General features: G+C 40.5%; 2 protein-coding genes across 3 annotated transcripts in view; both read left to right on the forward strand.

Moving 5' to 3' along the window:
• The first annotated feature begins 323 nt into the window (after nt 1-323).
• Nucleotides 324-1964, forward strand: LOC142401706 (odorant receptor 131-2-like). Its single transcript, XM_075487169.1, has one exon. The coding sequence runs from the start codon at nt 388-390 to the stop codon at nt 1312-1314; it is 927 nt and encodes a 308-aa protein (XP_075343284.1). The 5' UTR covers nt 324-387; the 3' UTR covers nt 1315-1964.
• A 4353-nt stretch (nt 1965-6317) lies between these two features.
• nectin3b (nectin cell adhesion molecule 3b) overlaps nt 6318-22132 on the forward strand; it is a 33491-nt gene continuing 17676 nt past the window's right edge. For both annotated transcript variants that reach the window (XM_075487938.1, XM_075487937.1), the window contains exons 1-5: nt 6318-6450; nt 15325-15672; nt 17089-17388; nt 19085-19202; nt 19528-19679. In XM_075487938.1, coding sequence (XP_075344053.1) covers nt 6375-6450; nt 15325-15672; nt 17089-17388; nt 19085-19202; nt 19528-19679 — 994 coding nt within the window. In that variant the 5' untranslated portion in view covers nt 6318-6374. The remainder of the gene's footprint in view (nt 6451-15324; nt 15673-17088; nt 17389-19084; nt 19203-19527; nt 19680-22132) is intronic.

A 22132-nucleotide genomic window follows, 5' to 3' on the forward strand; every position in this document is an offset into this window, starting at 1 on the left:
GATAGGCTGTTAAACCCACAGGGGTGTTGATGTGAAAAACACAGATCACCAATAAAGAGGAACGTGATGAGCCGAAGGTTGATTCTCTCCACAGAGCTTAATTGCCAAATGAGCTCAGACCAAACCAGTGACATGTAAGTGATGTGTTTAAGACATACAAACTGTTCACAAGGCATCCGGCTCCATTAAATGTTACTTTTGTAATACAGTGTATTTTAACTGATGTATGTTGTGGCTTTGTAGCAGGGCATCATATTTAATATTGTCATCTAAGAGAGTGATCTTGCACAGGCTTCACTCCTCAGGACTGTTCGTGGTGTTGGTCAGGATCCATCTGATGTGTTTGTGTTTGCTCTTCCTTTACAGACGCTGCATGAAGCCACAATCATGAACTACACACAAGACCCCCAGATGGTGCAGTTTGAGACTACTGTCAAAGCTCTGCTGTCTTTACTGCCCTGTCTCTTTTTCTTGTATGTCAATGGTGTCATGGTGTTTACCTTGCTGAAGAAGCCTATCTTTCTGGACTCCCCTCGATATGTTTTATTCGGTCATCTGCTCTTTACTGACTCTCTTCTGCTCCTACTGACTGTGCTGCTGTACATACTTGCGTTGACGGTGGCCAGAATGATCACCTTTTTTTGTATCATTGTCAGTGAGCTTGGAGCCATCACTGTAAAGATATCTCCCCTCAACCTGGCCGTGATGTCTTTGGAGAGATATGTTGCCATCTGTTTTCCACTGAGGCATGCTGCCATTGCCACGGTCAGGACAACAGGTATAGCCATCACTGTGATGTGGATTGTGGCCTCTTTAGACTCATTCACACAGGTTTTTCTGTTAGTCAGTCTTGAGAACACAGACTTCACAGTGCAAAGATACTGCAGAAAAAGCGACATCTTCCGGCAGCAGGTCTATGTGACTTTGACCCTGACCTTCACTATAGTTAATTTTGTATTGGTGAGTGTGATTATCATTTTCACGTACGTTGCAATTGTCGTTACTGTAAGGTCTACCTCTTCTTGTGTGCATAATGCCAACAAGGCACATAAGACTGTGTTGTTACATCTGCTTCAGTTGTGCCTTTGCCTCATCTCCACTATGTTTACCATGATCAGCTCCAACGACATGTTAACCAAAAATCCGGACATAGCTGCTCATATTAGGTACATCCTTTTTTTAGTTCTAATCGTTTTCCCAAAGTGTTTGAGCCCGCTCATATATGGCCTCAGGGATCAGAACTTCAGCCATGTTTTCAAATACTATTTCACCTTTGGCTTCAAATCTACTGTCAAGCCATTTCCCAGGTCATGATTTTGATGCTCTTTTTATTCATTTTCTTGCTCCGTGTCAAGCACGTGCAAAGTGTGTGTGGTGAGTTTAAAGAAGCTGTATCTGGTTACATGTGAAAAAGTGGTCAAAGTCATGTCAGATGATTCTGAATATTACATAATTGTTTCATTTTAAGCACAGTTTAGCTCTTAATTATTTACTTGTACTACAGTTTGAAGACTCTTGGGTCAAAATTCTTTCAAGTTTAGTTTATAAGCTGCTTTTATTGTGTATTTTTGGGGATGACACATCTGATCGCAGGAAACAGTCTTTGATCACATACATTCACAATGAAGAGAGATTCATAATGAACCCTAAATACATCTGTTTGTGTGACACTTTTGTATTTGTTCACAAAACTAATTATTTCTTTAATGACTTATTGGTACAATTTATGAAAAATTCTGATTATATTTTTGTTTTGAGTTTCTAACTATGAATTATGACCTAATTATGTGAAGAATGTTTTTGACCATCTGAGCTTTTTAGTGTTTCTTTTTCCACACTCGCAACTGTACAATTACTTGTTTCTATATTACATGTAATGATACAAAATCTACACAAAAATCGAACTATTTGTTTGTTGCTAATGTAATCTGAGTAAAAGCTGATGTTCAAAATGAAAAAAATAATTTCTAATGGCTTTGTCACTTTTACTGGTGTCATCAAGGTGGAAATGATCAAAACCTTTCATCTTTATCAGTTTTTCACCTTAAATTGCTAAAAAATAGCAAATTTACTAATGAGATGTATTGTTTTATTCAAGCCTATTAGCCTCAGTTCATGAGAACAGCACAACAAGCCCATTTTCACACAGCACTTTTAGTGGTTTAATGACTCGTATTAATTGAACGAATAAGGTCAGCCAGAAAATTACTTTGTAAGTAAAGAGAAGAAAACATTTAATTGTCTTTCCTTTCTAATGCAATAGCACTGTGCAACATGAAATATCGTTATTAGATTAAAGACCTTTGTGGTGTTGATGTCTTTAAATCTTCTGTTGTATTCTGTCACCTTTCATATGCACTGTGTATGAAAAATTAAATTACTTTTATTCCATCAGTTTCAATGCATATTCAATTAATACATACATTAGAAAAAATAACTACACACCAGTTTTAAAACAAACTGAAAAGTATAGAGTTTATTGATATTAAACCTGGGGGCCTGTTCACTCATCATGTAGATTTTGACTTGGACTTAATTATTAATCACTGTTTAAGTTTGCTTGTTGTTGCAAAGAATATTAAATAAAAAGGAAAGTTTAGCTCTTGATTATCTAAACGCTATACTCACAACGACTTTACAGGGGACTCTTTTCCCAAACTAAAAACTTCTTTAACGTTCTATAGGCACAAGGACATTTTTATGTCCTTATGTCTAGTTTCAATGCATATTCAATTAATACATACAATTGAAGAAATAACTACACACCAGTTTTAAAACTGAAAAAATAGCTCACACATCTCACCTTGTGCAAATAACATTAAATCTGAGGATTTGCGGCTATCTTTATCCAGAGCTCACATCTGTGTGTTTGCCTGGTTACAACCCGCATGAATATTGCAAACATCAAGATGATTTGACTCATATCAATGGCAGATTCATTCTGAATCCCATGTAAAGAGTTCATATTTCAGCCAGCAGATGTCACCTTTGACTCCTAGTTCCATGGTAGACACCATGGCTGCAGCTGCAGCTCTTGAGTGGTATTCTAGTGTGTGAGCATGTGGCTCAAGTCGTACTGAAGATACACATTCAACAGTTGGTTGCAACGAATTATATTATTAATGAGATTCCTGGCCCCTTCTTTTTCCCATAGTGCAGATAGATACTCATGTTGGGAAAAGGACTGAGACAGAGTGCAGAGAGTGCAGAACAATTTACGTGGGCAAACAGGGAGAGAGGTGCTGACCGGCAGAATAAAGGAAGTGTCTGAGCAGGAGGTGGACTAATTTAAGCAATCTTTACTCCGCCACAATCCTGAATCCCTCTCAATACCTCTCTGGCCTCCATGAAACAGCACTTGAAAGGTTGAAAAACATTCCAGAGTGAGAAATTACCTGGTGACCGAGAGCCGCTTTGGTTCAGAATACGAGCAGGGGGGGAAAGGTTGTTATCATGATAACAAAACTCTTCACATCCTCAACCAAGACAGTGAACGCCATGCTTTGGGTTTGATAATGGCAACTTTCTTTGCAGCCACAGTTTTACATTTGATAACAGAGGATATACAGTTTGCCAGCTTCTCCGCTGTGTTGTGGTATTTCAATGTAAAAGCAACGAGTGCATCCAGAAAAGAGCCTGAAGCACAAACAAGAGATGGTACAGAAACAGAGAAGGCTTGCCTCTTTGTGTTGCTCGCCTCGTACATTCAATGAATGAGAACACACTTCATGACGTATCCTTGTTAAATTTGTACAACCAAATTGTTTTGTATGACCAAGGTGCTTATATGGTCTATGTCTGGCACAAGTTCAAGGTGTTTCTATAAGAAATAGGCTTTAAAATGCAATAAGAAAAAGAACCTATGAAGTAAAGCGTAAGAAAAGAAAAAAGAAAAAAGCATTCTGTATGGTAGTGGAAAGATGGATGTGTAGGTCTACAGCTCCCTGAAAAGGCCTTGAGGAGAAGTTGGAGGGGGATTAAGCTCAAATTCCAATATAGAAGAAGCCCCTAAATCAAATTATCCAGTCTTTTCACAAGCTCTTCTTCTACCCTCAGCTCCGATTCTTAGAATATATGGCAACGTGTTACTTTCATGTTGATGCACTGCCCAATGCATTCTCCTGACTTTCAAAATAGATCCAATAAGATTAATGCTCACATACACATGGCTGTGCACAAATGTTTCACCTGCAGATGACTGGGGTGGCATGAGCAACTCAATCCCTACGAGTCAAATTAAAGCACTGACCTGGTTAGCTCTCTGTCCCCAGTAAGGGTGGCTGCTGGCCCCCAACTCCCTCCACCATCCCACACACTGATTAACTGAACTGGGAAAAGCAACTCGAGCTACATGCTGTATGTCTGTGCCATCGAGAGAATACAATAACTAATGTCACTTTATTTCTAGTGATTGACTAAGATCACAGAGTTAGTGGTACTGTTACAGATAATAAATGCAATCACCATAAAGTCTGACTCTCACAACATATTATCAACATTTTTTATAAAGACCATGATATTTTACAAAAAAAAATAACTCGGACAAATAGCTCAAACCTTGTTTTTTCTATTTCTTATTTTCATACTGCATACAGGTCCTAAAAAGTCCTGTTTTAGGTAATTAGGAGTCAGACTTTTGGCTACTAAATGAATGCTTATGTCATTATACATCAACTATAGGCCAAATGCCAGTTATGAATTAGAGGATTGGTGGGGATACATATATCATTGTAGCTGCATGTTTCAGGATTTTTTAAATCTATATAAAAAAAATGCTCACTAAGAAATGATCTGTGGGTGTGGGGAAGGTTTGTGGAACGTAACAAGTGTTGGTTTCATCCAGCACTATATGATGCACATTAAAGCAAGAGTAGCTGATCTGGCGGTAGCCCAAGTGGGGATGCCAATATTGAAAGAAATCCGCAAAAGGCAGGCCTAAAGTTTGCCAAAACTTTCATATGTTTGTATGTAAGCTACAGTCTTTGTGTGATGATGTTGAATGGACAGAGGAAGACAAAGAAGAGCCCTTTTGGAATGCAGAGCATTTTAGTTTATAGGTTAAAAAATTAGGCTAATGAGGAAATAAACAATTGACCTGTACTAAAACACATTGGAGGTCATATCATACAGTGGGGCTGCTTTAATGCCTGTGGTACTGAATGTCATGAATAAATGAATGTAATGATGAATCAGAAAATTACCATAGCCTTTAGAGTGAAGTGTGTAACCTCATGTCAGAGAGCTATGAGTGAGGGGGTATTGGCTCCTTAAGGTCATCAACAGCACAAATAAAGAAAAATATGGGTGTTTTTAAACTGGCCAACTAAAAGCCATGACCTAAGTCCCATTGAAAACCTTTAGAGAGAATTTACATCTTTCACTGCACACACAAAGGACTCCAGCCAACTAAAAAGAGCTTAGAGTGCCAGCAACGGCTATCAGACAGGTGAGAGAGGCTTCAAGATGGCAACAAGAAACTGATGCTTAAGGCTGTGCAAATGTGTGATGCATTTAATTATTATTAAGTATTCTATTTTGGTTACCTTATATAATTTTTTCTACGCTTTTTAAAGGTATTTCTATTAATTTTGTTTTTACTTTCATTGCATCTTAATGTACATATTTCTGTGCTTTTATTACATATTACTTATTTCCTTTTAATTCTGGCAGGAGCACCTGTGGCATAAAGATTAATAAAGTATTTCGGATTCTGATTCCATAAGTTTGAAAGTGAAATTTTAGGCTGTTAAAGAATAGCTCTGAATAAATTCCTAATTCTGTACTTAATGTGTGCCAATCATTCTGGCCAGCAGTGAATGGTTGCACCAGCTGTCTAGCAAAATAAAAATCCTGCCGCAATTACAAAATACATAAGACGGCCCCGTCAGCAATGTAAATGTATCTTGTAAATGCATTTTTTCTTTGAGAATAATTAAGCCGCTTTCCATCACACTTTATTAAATGTGTCTTCTTCTGTTCGTTCAAACCCTGTTGGCAGACAGTGAAAAAAAAGCAAAAATGACTAAAACAGCTCTAAAACATGAACATGTATTTTCACAGAGACAACAAAGAGGCCTGTAAAGTATGAAGTGATATGATGAATCAATATATGTCGAGTTACCAACAAAGATGACGTAATGTGTATACTAATGGATCCCTCCTTCGGGGGGAGGTTGCTGTAGAACCGTGACCAGTTCCCGGTTACTCGCATGGTCAGGTGTGCCCCAGGTCTCCCCACTCGGTGCGGAGCAAATGGTACAGTCCACATGCAGTTCGGAGTTGTTGCTGAGGAGGCTCCACTGTTCAGCACTGTTCAAATTGGCATGCATCCTGCGCTTTGGCTGAGGAGCAGGAGACTGCACTACTTTTGAAAAATGTTACCGTCTTCCCAGCGGAATTACCCCGGGCAGAGCAGGGTTGCAATATATCACCTCTTGTGCATTATTTCAGGTGAGTCCCGATTTTTTTTTTTTTTTTTTTTTGCGGGAGTTTTATTTGTTCCACCAAACGTTAAGACAGAAGTTTTGAGGGGGGAGCCAATGTCTCGCGCATCATACAGAAGCCTCAACGAACGAGTTGTTAAACGGCTAACGCCGCGTGCTTTAAGTTCCGATTCTAGCAAGTTTAGCTAGTACCATTTAAAGCCCAAAACTTGCATATAAGTTTGGTTAAACATCTTTGAAGAGGTAGCAAACGGGAGCAACCACCACGGCTGACGACGCGACCCGAGGCTGTCATAGAAACGGTCCACAGAAGACGCCGAGGAGCGCAGGCGGTGATGATCAGTCATATTAACCGTTACTCAGCCAACATAGAGGTAACTTAGGATTCAAGGGAAGCCATATTAGTTCCAGACACGTTTATTGTAAAGAAACACCACTGTGTGATGGCGCGACGCCACCTGCTATTAAGAAAGTGTTGAGGAACTTAGATTCGTGCCATCAGAGAAGACAATGCTAATTCAGCCTCCCCTCCACCCACTCACCCCGTCACCCCGTCAGGATGAGGGTCAGCCACCATGTGCCTGCTGTGCAGCCTGAGCTCATTATGGTTTAATCAAAGAGAGGCCAGTTCACTAACTCCACCCCCAAAAACGCCAACTTTGTGTCCAGTGTTGCGTTGCTGTGGCGTTAAAGTAAAACCTAAATATTTTTTTTCCTTTAGCTGCTCTAACTCTTGAAACTGGCCTCTTATTTGCCCCCAGGGTTGAAAAGAAATCGGTGACAATACCTGACACAGCACTGATACGTGATAAGGTTAAAGCTTTTCTGTGCAAACTGTTCAATAAGTCACCTGAATCGTCTTAATTGTACTGTATACCGTAGTTTGCAAAACCACCTTTAGAAAAAACTCTCTGAACGGAATACATAAAAAAAAAAAAGGAAATCACCTTTGATTAAATCTTTATTGTCTCCAAGGATAGGCCTCATTAAAGTTAAGTGTCATTTCTCAGGCCAGACTCATTTATCCCCTCCACACTCATCTATTGACTAGAAATAATGCAGTTAAATGCCAAATTATTAGCTCCACAGCCATGAATCTCATGAAACAGAGTGCACACCCCAGTTTCTTTTTGATCAACTGAAGGAGAAGCTCTCGCTTTTGTGCACTTTGATTCGCCTTTACATTAGAAGACCCAAATATTTTGTTCCACATACATTATTGATCTACTGCGTGTTCTTCCATTGAGAAGAGCTCCGAGTCCACTCTCGAGCTGTTAAGGAGCACAGACAGGTGTCCATTTGTGTCTGTTCAGCTTTAGTCCGCTGTACATTTCAGTGGTTTTGACCTTCTGGTTTTGTTGAAGGCAAAGCAGATGCACATACCCCTTGAAGTAGTAATATGAAGGCTTTAAAGGGGAGCAAACGCTTTTGTTTTCCCTTACATTTTCCTGTCTTTGAGGAAACAGACAATGCTATAGACACCTGAGGCCAGGGGATACCCGCATCCGGCCCTGGAGGGCTGCTGTCCTGCAGGTTTTAGATGTTTCCCTGCTTCAACACACCTGATTCAGAGCAATGCATCATTAGCAGGCTTGTGCAGAACTTTGAAGAGATCCATTTCTTCTGTTGTGTTGAAGCAGGGAAACCTCTAAAACCTGTAGGACAGTGTCCCTCAATGTCCTTAGACACTGGAGAAGTTGGGAAAATAACATGCGGGATAGCAGGAAGTGCACGTGCAGCAACAGGCCTGCTGGAGTTAAAATGCAGTAATGTATGAAGAGTCAGATGGTCATGGACTTGTATCTGTTCAATATTATAAACACAAAATCTTAAGACAAAAACATCAACTGTGCACTGATTTAAACTATTACCTGAATGCCAAAGGATCAGTGAGACAGTTGGAAGCAACAGCATGTTGAAAGGCAGGATGGAAGAATGAAACAGGGCAACTTTAGGCTGCTGAGATCGCTGCTTAATTAGAAAAACTGCAAATGTTGATCCAAAGCCACGGTGTTGGTTCATCTCTATTATTATCATCAAATAGCACTCCACTACGCATTTCATTGAGACTTTAAACACTTTAACAGGATTATTGTGTTCATTAAAACAAAAAATACTAATTTAGTTTAGTACAGCATAGAGACAATTCTTTTACCTTCTAAAAAGGCTTTGATATATCTTAACCTCTTTCCATGAGAATGCTCATTAGCTCTTCCTTCTCATTTGTGAGGAAGCCTGCATGTTTTTTTCCCCAACAATAATCTTTTGATTTTCTCTTTCTGTGCTGTGCATGTTTTCGCTGTGCTTTCCTGTGTCTTTGTGTTGTTTCACTGCTCTTTCTCCTCTGTTTTTGTGTCACTCTATATATGTGTGTGTGTGTTATATTTCCCCTTTACACAATATTGTGACCCTAGAGCTGCTCTGTGTGTCTGCGCCTTGCATCTCTGGATCTTTGGTGTTGGTCATGTGGAGAAAGAAGAATGTGAGAAGGAAAAGTAATTGGGTGCATCAGTTTTTCCAGCAGAAGCAAATTCTTGGAAGAACTCGATTTTCTTTCCTCCCGACATAACCAAGTTCTGCTTCTCCTTGAGGTTTTGTTTCCGGTTAGGGACCACCGCTCTGTTTTAAGCTGCCGTACGTGACCTAGCTCGTTCTAGCTCGTATTTGTTCCGAACTAGTTTCTGGAAATGCTCCCGATTTAAGACACTCGACAGTTGGATGGAGCAATTGTCGTTAAAAAGTTAGCTCAGTGTTGGTGTTTTCGATTCTCGAGAGCTTCATCAAATAAATGGTTCTTTGGGTGAATAGCCACTGATGGACTGTGCCGGATCAATTTTAAGTCTTTGTAAAAAAACATAAATTTGATAAGCTAATGGGGATGAGATGTGTCTTCGAAACTACTGTTCAGTCCTTTCCTGTCTTGCTCTGCCACTTCCATCCCAACACCTTTACCACTTATACTCGTATTTCCGCTTTTAACAAGGAAAGCTTCCCTCTAGCAGGATAACACATATTAATGCACTTACTGCCACGTAAGTGGTGTATGCGAAGGTAATATTGACTAAAGTGAGACTGAGTAGCAGAGAGTCCCCAAGGAACAGCGTGTCCTTGATGCAGAGAAATGTCTAATCTGTTTTGTGCTCAGTTTCTAAAAGATACCTTTTTTCTTTTCTTTTTTTCAGTTATAAGCTCTGCACGAACTTAATACAGTTTATTTTTCTTTGGCTGGATATCAAATGGGAATAACTGTTGCTATGTCAAGATAGGCTGCATGTAACATCAAATAGACATTGCTCTTACTCTCATCACTCTTTTTTTTTTTTCACTTTGAGTTGGATAAAATGAGGGCGCAGTTATGTAAGGTTGTCATCAAGTCGCCAATAAAAATTTAATTCAGCTGCCATACCTCTTCCACCACACATTCAGTGCAGGGGAAATTCTGCTTTACTTTGTCCCACTGAGCTGCTGTTCGTGCCATCTGTGATCGTTCAGGAAGTAACCGAATGGATCTTTTTGTGCTTATTGTTCAGTAGTAGCCATTTCTATGCATCCGTTAATTAGCTTTACCTACTTTGTGCTGCTCGGCGTGGCAATGGGCTGCAGCCTATCCCAGTTAACGTGGGGCAAGAGGCATGGTCCATCATAAAAGAGTGTGGCATTTTATATTTTTAAAGACGACAAAAACACTGTTGGATTAAAGTTGAGTCACTGCAGACCAGCTTGCTCTGGCATTCCTATGTTAGGATAAGCTAGCTCCCACTCTTTTTAAGAAGCCTCGTAACTAAGTTTACACATGGGTTGATGGACAATGATTAATGGCTCTTAATTGTTATCAGTGGTTACAACTGAGTGGTAACTGCTTGATGTGGCTGGTCAGGCTTTTCCACTGTGCATCAGAGTAAACATTGTCAAGCTCCTCTCTTATAGAAAGTGGTTCAAAGCATTTTTGGAAGGAAAAAAAATCATTCTGGAAAGTTGACCTGCATGTTTGAACTTTCTCAAATTAAGTGTTTTTTTTTGTTTTTTGGGGGGTTTTTTTGCGCACTTCTCGCATCTAAAGAATTAAAGACCCATTTGATTTATTTATAATGGAAGTCTGTGTTCCCACAACAATAGGAGGCTTTATAGCGTTAGCATATTGTGGTTTACTTTTCTGTAAGCTACGTATGCCCACAGGCCACATCTGTTTAACTTAGGATGCTGAGGGACTCTCATTATTTGTTGAAACACAAAAAGAGGACTAAGCTGCCATTCTTGGTTATTCTTTGCAAACAAAGGTTTGGCACCAGCTGAGTCACACGAGTCGGCGGAAGAAAATTCTTGTGGCCAGTTGGAGAATAAAGCTGGGGAATAAACCCTTATAGCGGTTAGTCCTCATTCTGCCTAGAAAATGTTAATTATGTGCACAGCAGATAAGTGTACAAATAAATAGAGCAGAACAGAGGAATGAGGCAGTGGTTTGAACTGTCATGCTTGTGCTCTGATTGGCTGGTGCCTCCAGTGCGCTGCTAATGCTTTCTGCAGCATAGACAGCTAGGTGGTTTCCACTCAGCTCCTCACTCCACTTCCATCAGAAGTTCCTGAAACCCCTCTTAAATATCAAATGGTCACAAATATTGGCGATTGTGCCCCAATAAGATGCCAACAGCTCACGGCTTTATTTGTCACTATACCATTTACGTGTAAAATCCAAGACGCTTTTAAACTCTGCTTCTCTGACTATTTGCTGTCAGGATTTTTCTATGTAGTTCCCTCCATTGTTGTCGCATCTTGAATAAGATTAGCCGAGAGATTACCGTGGTATTCATTGTGTCGGGCTGATACTTGAGCGTTTGCGCCATCCCCTGGATCACAAGATGCACTACAGTCTGATTAAATTTGTTTATACAACATAAAAGCACATACAGACTGTTTATCAATCTGAATGGAGCACTGACGTTTGAATATTCCCCGACTGTCGACACAATTTTCAAACTACTTGAATGTCTGCAGACACAACCGCACACTAAAACTGAGATGTTTGATGGTTGTATGAGTGTTTATTAGAGCCACTAAGCACTGACGTTGTGTTGTGTTTTGTGAAAAAGAGCAGATAAGCAAGAAACGGGAGAAAATAAATTTAAAAAAATTAGTTGAGATGAGTGCATGGGAACCCTTCTGCTATACTGTGCTCATGAAGCCGTTGCCTCTGCTTGTACAGGATTCCTAGAGGTATTTTTTGCTGGGCCCCACTGTGCTTTTCTCCCTGCAAACGAGGGGCTGATGGATTGCCCCTTCCTCTTTCATTGCATGTTCCACTGCTCTCCATTGAGAGATCACCACATTGAGCACATGCATCTCTGCTGCTTATCTCTGAGAAAGGGCTACAGTTCTGCTGTGAGCCTCCATCTTCAGACAGTCCTTAATTTCAGCTTTAATTTCTGTCAAGGGGCACTTCCCTGTAAAATGATCCTGATTGTAGAATGATTAATTAACGTCCGAATCAACTTTTATGTCCTCGTGTGAAAATTCCTGTTTTTCATTTTTCTTAAGACAACTTCTGCAAAGTTAACACATTAACACAGTGTCACTTTAACATTATTAAGTTAGAGTTTCACACATCTGCCAGGGGATTTTAATGAACTCTCATAAAGATATTAGGAAATGATGCATGAAATGCTGTTCTTAGCCATACTGACACAAACAAAAAAAAAACCTTGCATCACATTCTCAACATAACATTTTCTAAAAAGCAATAAAAACAATTTTTTACGGAATAAAACGTCCTGCCATCCTGACTTGGATTAAACGGGTATAGAAATAAATGGATGGATGGATGGAATAAAATGTTAATATCCAGTCTTTTCATAGTGGCTATGCTTTAAGGCACAGATGAAAATGACCCAGAAACCAACAAAAGTGTGTAACATGGACAGATTTTTAAACAGCAGCTGAAGCAAACTTCCTGGTTTTATGGCGCTTCTTGGCTCCACATCCGTTGTGAAGACACGGGGTGGAGCGATGGTCCTCAGCAGACTTTGTCTAATCTACCCTGAACTTTGGAGCTAAATAAGAATGCAACAGACTCTGTGCTTAAATAATCTATTAGTCCTGGGTCCTGTTGGTCAGAATGAAGCTAAAATTTCTCAACAGTTCTAAGGAGCACTGCTATTAATTGCTATAGAATAACATTTATGACCTGCATTTCATTTCATTGTCTGCTGAAAGTGGAAATCTAACCAATCAGCAAGAAAAAATATCACTCATTAGTGATTAGGAGTACATCCTGCCAACAATATCCTGTGCCGGTCAGGCTAAAGTTCACACCGAACATGCTAGTCGTGGTAATATGTGACCAATGTAAGCTCTGCAGTGCTCTGTGAAAAATGTCAACCTCCGGTTAACTGATAGCAGGGTTTAACTGATGAGCATCACAGGAACATGTGACTGCCACTAGTGTAAAATTACTGAAAATAAGCTTGGAACTTTAAATCAGTCTGGTACTTATTTCCAATTCTGAGACCCTGATCAACATTTTAGATTTATGTTGATACCAAAACCTTGTTTCATTTAGGCACTTCATGCTCTCCTCAGCTGCCGATTTGTTGTGAACAAAACTAACCCTTGTTCAACCGTTCAAAACATTCCGCCTCTTCTAACTTTCTCCGTGTGAGATCATCGTACGTGTGCACGGATGACATCTTTTAAGATGCTTTAGTAGATTTAGTAGAACGGCACCACGTTCAGGAAATCTGTTCAGTGACCACAAGTTGACAGGTTGGCCGTTTAGTAAGCAAATAAAACGGAAACATTTGTGAATGAGAGGCGGTTTAGTGGAAGTTCGGCTGTATTAACATACATTTGCACTTTCAAATGTAAAAAAGATGTAACTTTGGAGCCATATATGTGGGGAATGCCGGAGTCCGTTCGAGTCTAGTTGGACGCATACATGCAGGAGTGCTTGGATCTCCACCAGAGTAGTCTGGGTGTGTTAGTCTGATTTTGAGAAGCTCAGTTTTTGTGTTTTTCAGTTGCACCAACGTGTTTTGCACATGTTTTAAAAATCATGTTGTGGTCGGACAAAATGAATGATTCCCCCCGCAAGTGTCATGTTAAACATTCCTGCTGAGTGCAGCAAACTCCTTCGAGCTGTCAAAGCAGCTTCTGGTCAGAACTTTAAGAATAAAGGCGTAGAGAAAACAGAATGTAGAGATTTGAGTTTATCTATCAGGTGAACTGAGGAGGCTTGTATCCATGCTGTACACAGCTAATCATCAATCTGCAGGGAAAATCAAGATTTCGGGGTATTTTTACTCCGTAAGATCAGTCGATGGTCATGACGTCATCTTTTTTCCAGGCCGTTTGCACATAATTAGGCTCTATTCCAACGACAGTAAATCTAGGAAAATAGACATTTGTACTGAATATTTTTGAAGTAGGAAGGAAGACAAATTTCCACCCACAGTGCCAATATTTGAGGACACTGCCTTTTTAGAAGAAGATTGGTCAGAGACAGAGTTGTTTCTGGCAAAGCAACAATAGAATAGTTGAAGTCAGTTGCCAAGCAGTGCAGCAGATTTTGATTTGTGATGATGTCTTCCTCCTGGCATCTTGTTACAATTAGTGATTTTAGTTGCAGGCCTTTGTAATCTTGTAGTGTTGCATTTACTTTTGAAGCCCTGAGGATGTTTCCTTCCACTTTTCTCTCTCTCTCTCTCTCTCTCTCTCTCTCTCTCTCTGTGATGATGGCATCATCGTGTTTGAATGTTTCTTCTCCCTCCTCATTTTCTTTCTTTCTTTGACCTTCTGCTGTGTAGCATTGAGACTTGCATTTCTGATAAGTGTAGGTAACAGAGTGCAGGGGTTAGTTATATTTGGACAGAAGACGTACACACAGCCTGCTTATTATTCCCGAATCCAGGTCAGTAGGAGGGAGACTTTCTTCATTATTGAGAACACTTAGTTGCACAGTAAGCTGTGTATTGTTTGTTTCAGGGCCATTGCTTGCTTGCTTTAGTGGTGTAAGGCTTTGATTCCAGTTTAATACCAACAGATGTCAGATGGCGCTGTGCATGTAAAGATATGAAATGGATTTCAACATCTGACATCAGAAATCCCCTTTTCTTACTGAGTGTTCTTGATTTTTCTTCACTATCAACTCTAAACGTAACATGTGTTTTTCAACCAGCACAGTTAAATCTCAGAGTTTTTCCTTCATACGTTTGCATGGTCACATGGCACTCTTGGAACTCAATTTTGATCAAACAAATTAGGTTGCTTTAAACCTCGAATACTGAATAGCGGCACCAGACGCCAGTGTGATCAAATAAGAAATCATGCTGGCATCAGAAGCTCAGGAGGGGGAAAAAATGCAACCTACTTGGTGTTCACTGCTTCGAGAATGCCTCTGGGAAAAAAAAAAAGCAAGGTGTTCCCTGAAAAGGTTGTTGTCTGGAGTGCCAACCCCTGTACAATTTGTTCAGCATTAATGAGACCATACAGATGAGGAAACTGTGCCATGTGCTCCAATAAGTCTCCATACAATCCCAGATGATGGTTATATGCAGATAAAAGGCTGGATGGTTGCTTTCCTCTTTCGCCTGGAGGGCACATTATCCAGGTCTATTTTCACAGAGCAACTTGCAGGTTGATGAGCTGAAACAACCCATAAATCCCAGAATGAATGGATTTATTAAGAATATGAAACATTTTCCAAGGATTTTTCATGCAGTCCTGGCTTGAGCCAGAGAGTTTTTGATAATAAAGTATTCATTGTGGTTGTTTAATCAATCAATGTGACAAAGTCTCATGTCTCCAGTTTAAGAAATTAATGAAATCTAGTTAGTTTGCCAGTGAGGGCGGTGAATATTCATTAAATTTCTGTTTTGCGTGTCCTCGGCAGGTGCATGGTGCAGTCAGGTGGTCGTGCCTAAAAGGGTGAGTGCCGTTCTGGGAAAGAATGTGACGCTGGAGTGCAGGGTGGAGGTTGGCACCAACCTGACTCTTACTCAGAGTTCCTGGGAGCGTCGTCTACCTTCAGGCTCCGCCACTGTGGCTGTGTATAACCCACAGTTTGGCACCTCCATTCCTCCGGAGTATATCAATCGCCTGTATTTTCGGTCACCTTCTTCCCACGATGCCACCATTGTACTGGAAAATGTGGGATTTTCTGATATCGGGATCTACACCTGTAAGGTAGCTACGTTTCCTCTGGGAAACACCCAGGCCTCCACTACCGTCAATGTTCTTGGTAAGTATGTATGTTTATGTATTTAGTATGTTTCACTTGGGTCCAACTTAAAATTATAGGTGTGAAACGTCCCGTGGATTTTATGGAAATGGTCCAAAAAGAGAGCTTCCGCAACTTTTTGGAAGGGAAATGGACCGAATTTATTTCATCCTCAGCGGTCACTTGAAATGGAGTTTCCACGTCCCACAGAGCAGCTCACAATGTTTTCCTCTTTGTCGGTAGCGGGATCGATTTCATATTCAAACTATTCTCGAGTGTTGCACTTCAAGTTTGTGCTGGTGGTAGGAAAGGGAATGATATTCTTAAACTGCCAATGAAATTATCCTCAGGATTCATTTTACTACATTCATTCGAGTGATTACAGCCCCCCATTACCCATTTACCTGTCTATGAATTAACCAATGTCAAGTTTACTGTGAAGCAGATCGTGTGGGTGATGACAATAGGTTGTAGGTATGTGTCATGAAGTGGTTCAGTGCTTTTGGATGAAGTGTATTGTAACACCAAACTTTCTTATATTAAATGTATGGACTTTAACAACATAAAGTTTGGTTCAGATCATTTGGAGGCGAGAACACCTTCAGTCTTCTGGAGTCGCCTTTTAATTGTAGGAATTGTTTAAGGGGAAAAATGACACTAATTGTTTGATCTTTTTGATGATGGAAATGTGAACATCTCTTGTCTGCACAATACATTTAGTTGTTAAGCAGGGCAGAATGGTTTAAATCTATTCCAGCTTGGATTAGATATTTATATTTGTCTATGTTGTCATGACAGTGTGTAGAAATAATGAGATGAGTGCAGCGGATTTTGGTATTTTGGTTGTAATGATGTAAGTAAAAGCATTGATTACTTAATGACACTTTTCTATGTAAGTTGATTTAAAAAAAAAGATAATAGAATTATTGCCCAGGGCCCCTTTTTCTTCAGTTTTACCTTCTGTGCTGGAATGTATTCCACGGGTGTTTTTGACAATATGTTATCCCCCCTGCATGAACACATACTGATACTGTGAGCTTCTCTGCAATTCAGTGGAAAGTGGCAATTCAGGGAGGAAAGGAAAACAAATTTTGCCACAGCAGAAAACGCCAGTTTAGTCAGTGTCTACTGGCAGTCCTCGTATTGGAGAGCCCGTTGTTTCATTTGTATGCAATAGCAGGTTTTCAGAGCTGTGTTTTCAATTTGCTGAGGGAATTACCCATTTTTATTTGGATCGGAAGTTGCCACTGCCCACTCAGACACGACATGTTCTGTCATTCAGTCCGTTTGGGTGGCTGGAGCTGCCAATGATGGGTTGAACTGAGTTGAAGTGACGAGAATGTACTAATTAATGCAGGAAAAACAGAAATCTAGTGTTAACCTTTCAAAAACTACAGTTATCTCTGTAAAATTGACCTTTTCTCTCTTTATCAACAGTGGAGCCAAAAGTATACGTGTCTGCTGGCTCAACTGCCCTGATCGATGGTGGCAATGAAACTGTGGTGGCCATCTGTATCGCAGAGCGAGCTCGGCCCACCGCTGAGGTGTCATGGGAGTCCAACCTTTTTGGCAAGTCAGAAGTCCAGCTATTTGACGACGTCAATGGCACGACCAGCACCCAAGTGCGCTACATCTGGCAGCCCACACGCCATGTCCAGGGCCACGAACTTACTTGTGTCGTCCGGCACCCAGCTCTGCAGAGTGACTTCAGGATTCCCTACCAGCTCAACGTGCAGTGTAGGTGACTTATATTTCAATCGCGTTGAGAAACTTCACCAATTTACTTCTCAAAACAGATGACTCGACTAAAAAAAGAGAATATTTGTGTACAGGCTCCTCACATGTGTTGATTGTGGTCACTTTAAAATATGAAAGGGTTAAAATGACTCCCTTTAAATCAAACAAATGCAAACCAGCAAAGAAGCTAGAGTTTTATAAATGGCATCCTAAATGCTGTCATGGTTTTGGAAATGTGTCGATGATGTGGAATTAAGTTGTGGCAACTATCATAACATTCATGTCATCTGAATGATCATGATCCATGTAGGGGTGGGTGATATGGGCAAAAAAAAATATCTCGATATTTTTTAGGATTTTCACGATAAAGATATTTTGACGATATTTAAAAAAAAAAAAAAAAAAAAATTAAAACTTGCGTTAAGATCACAATAAAATGAACATAAGCATGCAAGTCTAAGAACACACGGCCGGTAGGCTACAGTGAAACTGCTAATGGCTCATTAAATCAGTTATGGTTCCTTTGATCGCTCTACCGTTACTTGGATAACTGTGGCAATTCTAGAGCTAATACATGCAAAACGAGAGCTGACCTTCGGGGGATGCGTGCATTTATTAGACCCAAAACCCATGCGGGGTGCCTCGGGGTGCCCCGGCCGCTTTGGTGACTGATAACCTCGAGCCGTTTCTCAGGCTACTTCTTCTCCCTCGGCGCCCCCTCGATGCTCTTAGCTGAGTGTCCCGCGGGGTCCGAAGCGTTTACTTTGAAAAAATTAGTGTTCAAAGCAGGGCGTGGCTCTGTGGTAGAGGACGACTGGCGCCGCACTTTATTGATTTTTGGCGATTTGGGGAAAAAAAAATATATATATATATATATATATATATATATCCTATATCTCGATTATTGCAAAATTACTCATCGTCAAAACAACATTCACGATAATTTCGCAAACGATACATATTGCCCAGCCCTAGATCCATGGTGGATATTGGGAGAACGGGCCTATGGGTCCATGACTTATCTCGGCTTTAGTTTGTATGCTGCACTGTGCATCGTCCGTTTTCACACATGAACACCAGAGATGTTCGGGAGAATGTGAGGACGGTTTGATTCGGTCTTTTTGCACAGTTGCTGATCACATAAGCGCATCACAGCGGGAGGCTTTCTACAGGAGATTTACTCTCCCGCCTGGAAATGCGAGGGAATTGGTGTGGGGGAACAAGTAACTAAAGTGAGCGTGAGGCACCGCATAATGCTAAAAAGAGTACTGCATGTATCTGTACCTATATACAGTAATGGGGAGTGAGGGGAAAGCAGCGTACAGGTCAGCAGAGGACATACTCTCACTCGCACAGCGACATTAAATGCTCTGGAGTATTTGCTGACACCGTTCATACATTGTCTCACGCTGACGTTCCGGAGGTTTTACATGCTGATGGAAAAGAAGTATGAAGCATGTGTTGCAGACATTTCTCACATGCCACCACTAGTGTGTTTGTGTGTGAAAGTTGCTTCAGAGGTGGGATTTATTGCATGTGCGCACCCCAGAGTCTCTTCCAGGATTATAAATACATTGAGAAATATTTTTCACATTTCAAATTTACCTTGAGCAACCAACCATGTGTAGAACTGCTTAAACACAGCAGCAAATGCTTGAATGCTGTTTTCTGATGTTTCTTCTTTTCCTCTTTACAGTTGCTCCCGATATCAAAGTTGTGGGGTACGATGGCGACTGGTACGTGGGCCGGGAAAATGTTCAGATGACATGCAAAGCCAATGCAAACCCACCAGCTCATCACTTCAGATGGATCAGGTCTGTGTATTATAGTTTCTGTGGGGGCAATCAAAACACTGTGGTACCCAGGAGTAGTTAAAGTTTAACTATATAATATCTTGAAAGTTTGGACTAAACTGATTCACGAAACTTTTGCAATTTAAGTTTTGGGGTGACTTTTAAAGGTAAACTTGGCAAACGGAAGGTGAGCAATTGAATAGTAACATTAGTTTTGCTATTCAAATCTTTTACTTGTCCAAAATGATTGTATTAAGTTGTCATTTTTTCCATTAACTCTGCATAAGATGTCGCATGTGTATGTGTGATCGTCTGAGAATCCAGCTCTGTCTTTTGTGTATCCCAGATTGGACAGTGAAATGCCAGAAGGGGTGGAAATAATAAACAGCACTTTGCTCTTCCTGCGTCCCCTCCAGCGGAATGACTCCGGTGTTTACAGGTGTGAGGTGGCCAATGACATCAACCTCCGCAGCCGTGATGTGCGCATTCTCGTACATGGTGAGCAAAGTAAACGCACCGGAACACGGCTGACTCCGGTTGCCTTCTCTTCCCTTAGGAAGCACTGTGCATGCTTGCACGTCATCGAGGGTATCGCTGCCCGTGACATTGTCCTTCAAGCTGAAATGTGACACTGTATGATTCTCATCCATTGTGTACACACTGAGAGCCCTATCGAGCCATCACCCATGGTACAGTGCGTTAGCACTGATGTTGGTTTTGGTCGTAATTGCATGCTGATTAGCTTTGATTAACATAAGGTCTCCAGATGTTTAAACGGGGTGTTCCTGGGTCAAACGGCTGCCAGTATTTGAGGCCCCTTTTCACCAGTGCACTGCCTCTGCTCTGCCCTGCTGGCTTTTTGTCCAAGTATGTCGTGTCTCTCTGATGTAAACGATGAGCATGCTCCTCTGGTTTCACAAAATGTCTCTTGCCTGTGGAAACTCTCTTCTTGGATGAAGTTCTGACTATGATGTGTGTGTGTGTTTTGTTCTTATATCTTTCTTGCCTTCTTTTATGTGCTTTTTTTTATTTTTTGCATGTGTCATGCAGTAAGAGGCAAAAGCCTGCAGCCTCACTGTGAGATGATGTCCCAGATTCATAAAACATTAACTAGTCCTTTTCAACTCCTATTTATTATTTATCATCCATATTTCATTTTCCTTTGAGAGGACCTGTATGGGTGTGCACGAGTTGATACATGCGGGTGCGCCTTTCATTGTATGCGTTGTTGTGGATGTGCTCCCGTCAGTTCACTGCCTCTGCATGGAGTTGTACAATTTATACACATGGAGACTTCATGTTTCAGATCTATAGTTGAGAATCGTTGCCTCACATCTGGCCCTGTACTGACGTTAAAGTAGCAGAGCAATCTTGCAGCGCCATTAGAGCTTTTCAACTGAGATTTTTTCCATTGCTGTAGCTGCTTATGATTATAGCCTCTGGCTTGTCTGTTTGTGGGTATAACCACTAACCCACTTCATTTCAAGGCTGATGTTCTTCTCATGGTGTAGTGAAAAATAAGGTCACAGAAATAAGTGCTTCTGCATGCACTTATTGGGCATATAGGTGCAAAGAACGACCCCTGGTTGCCAAAATGATGAGTTGAAGCAGTGAAATTCTTTTAAAGTTAAAGAGGTTTTTTATAATTACTTCCTTCCATGTCGGCTCCCAGTCCTATGAGTTGTGTACAAGGTGTGTTTATGAATCTTTGATTTCATCAGGAGCCTTTGGTTTGTTATTGCTCAGCCTTAAATACCACAATTTGTTATTACAGCGTTAAAGTTAAACTGAGGAAAAAAAAGAAAAAGAAAAGGGTCTTCAGGTAAGAAACACAATTTCTAATTCAGAATGACTTTGAATGAGATATTTGCGGATTATTTTGTTGCGGACATATGAGAAAATGTCCTACTTAAACCAAATGTGGAAAGAATACATAGGAGTCGTGATTTAACGACTTGTTACACTATTTCCAGATGAAGAACTCAAATGAAAACCTTTTTTCAATCTCTATTTTTAACTGATATTTTCCCTCAATTGATTTGTAGAAATTCCAACAATTGCTAAAGTAATTTAGAACGTCTCGAAAATGCCTCGAAATGCAAGAGAGCAAACATTCTGAGCATGTGCAGTGAGCTTAATCTCCTTTATGGGCTACTTCAACAAAGCGATTGTGGCTCATTGGTTCACCTCATTGTGTCCAAAACTCTGATCGAGTCCAATACAGGCCTAAATAAAGCTAGCCAGTAATAGAGAAACCTGTGTATGTAGGTGCCATTGTAGTGTTGGTTTCGAAAGTATGTGCATCACACTTGGAAATGGTGGTACGTAGGCTGAGACATCAACATTTCCCCCAAGGGCCGTTTGCTGTCTACTCAGGGATTTAAAAGTGTAAAAGCTCAGTTTTTTTTAACTAAAAACTGTTCACTTTTGAATGAGAAGTGCAAACACAAAAAAATGCGTTTTACAAAATCTTATTGTGGACAGGGCGTTGGTCTGTCGTTGCCAGTGCAAATTACCACGAAGGAGGGTGTTGGTCTAATCCTTAATCGGTCAATTGAAAACAATGTATCTGTCTGAATGAAGGAATATTCAGGTTAAAATAGATTTGCAACTGTCCCACCATCTTGTTAGGATTGTAGGAGTGGAGCGCAGGAGTAATTCAAATGTTGTGAGTTTCTGTTCGTCCCTGTGTTGCAGGAGCCCCCAACCTGCTGCCAGTTGTGTTCTCATTATGTTAGTAACAGTCAGTGGGGTTACATGGCATTGTAAAAATCGTATTAAGGGCTAAATTACAATAAGACTGAGTTATTAAATTCATGTATACACCTTAATCTGACAAGAAATTGGATCGGATTAAGACCGCGAGATAACTCGGTTGAAAGTCAAATTAAACCTGCTTGTAGACGCTGAAGCACGCCGTGAATTAGACTTTGCGTTCTGCACATGCTCGA

Source organism: Odontesthes bonariensis, chromosome 16, assembly GCF_027942865.1.
Source record: "Odontesthes bonariensis isolate fOdoBon6 chromosome 16, fOdoBon6.hap1, whole genome shotgun sequence".
NCBI lineage: Eukaryota > Metazoa > Chordata > Actinopteri > Atheriniformes > Atherinopsidae > Odontesthes > Odontesthes bonariensis.

Coding starts and splice junctions, on each gene's coding strand:
- LOC142401706 (XM_075487169.1), top strand. CDS start 388: ATGAACTACACACAAGACCCCCAGATGGTGCAGTTTGAGACTACTGTC.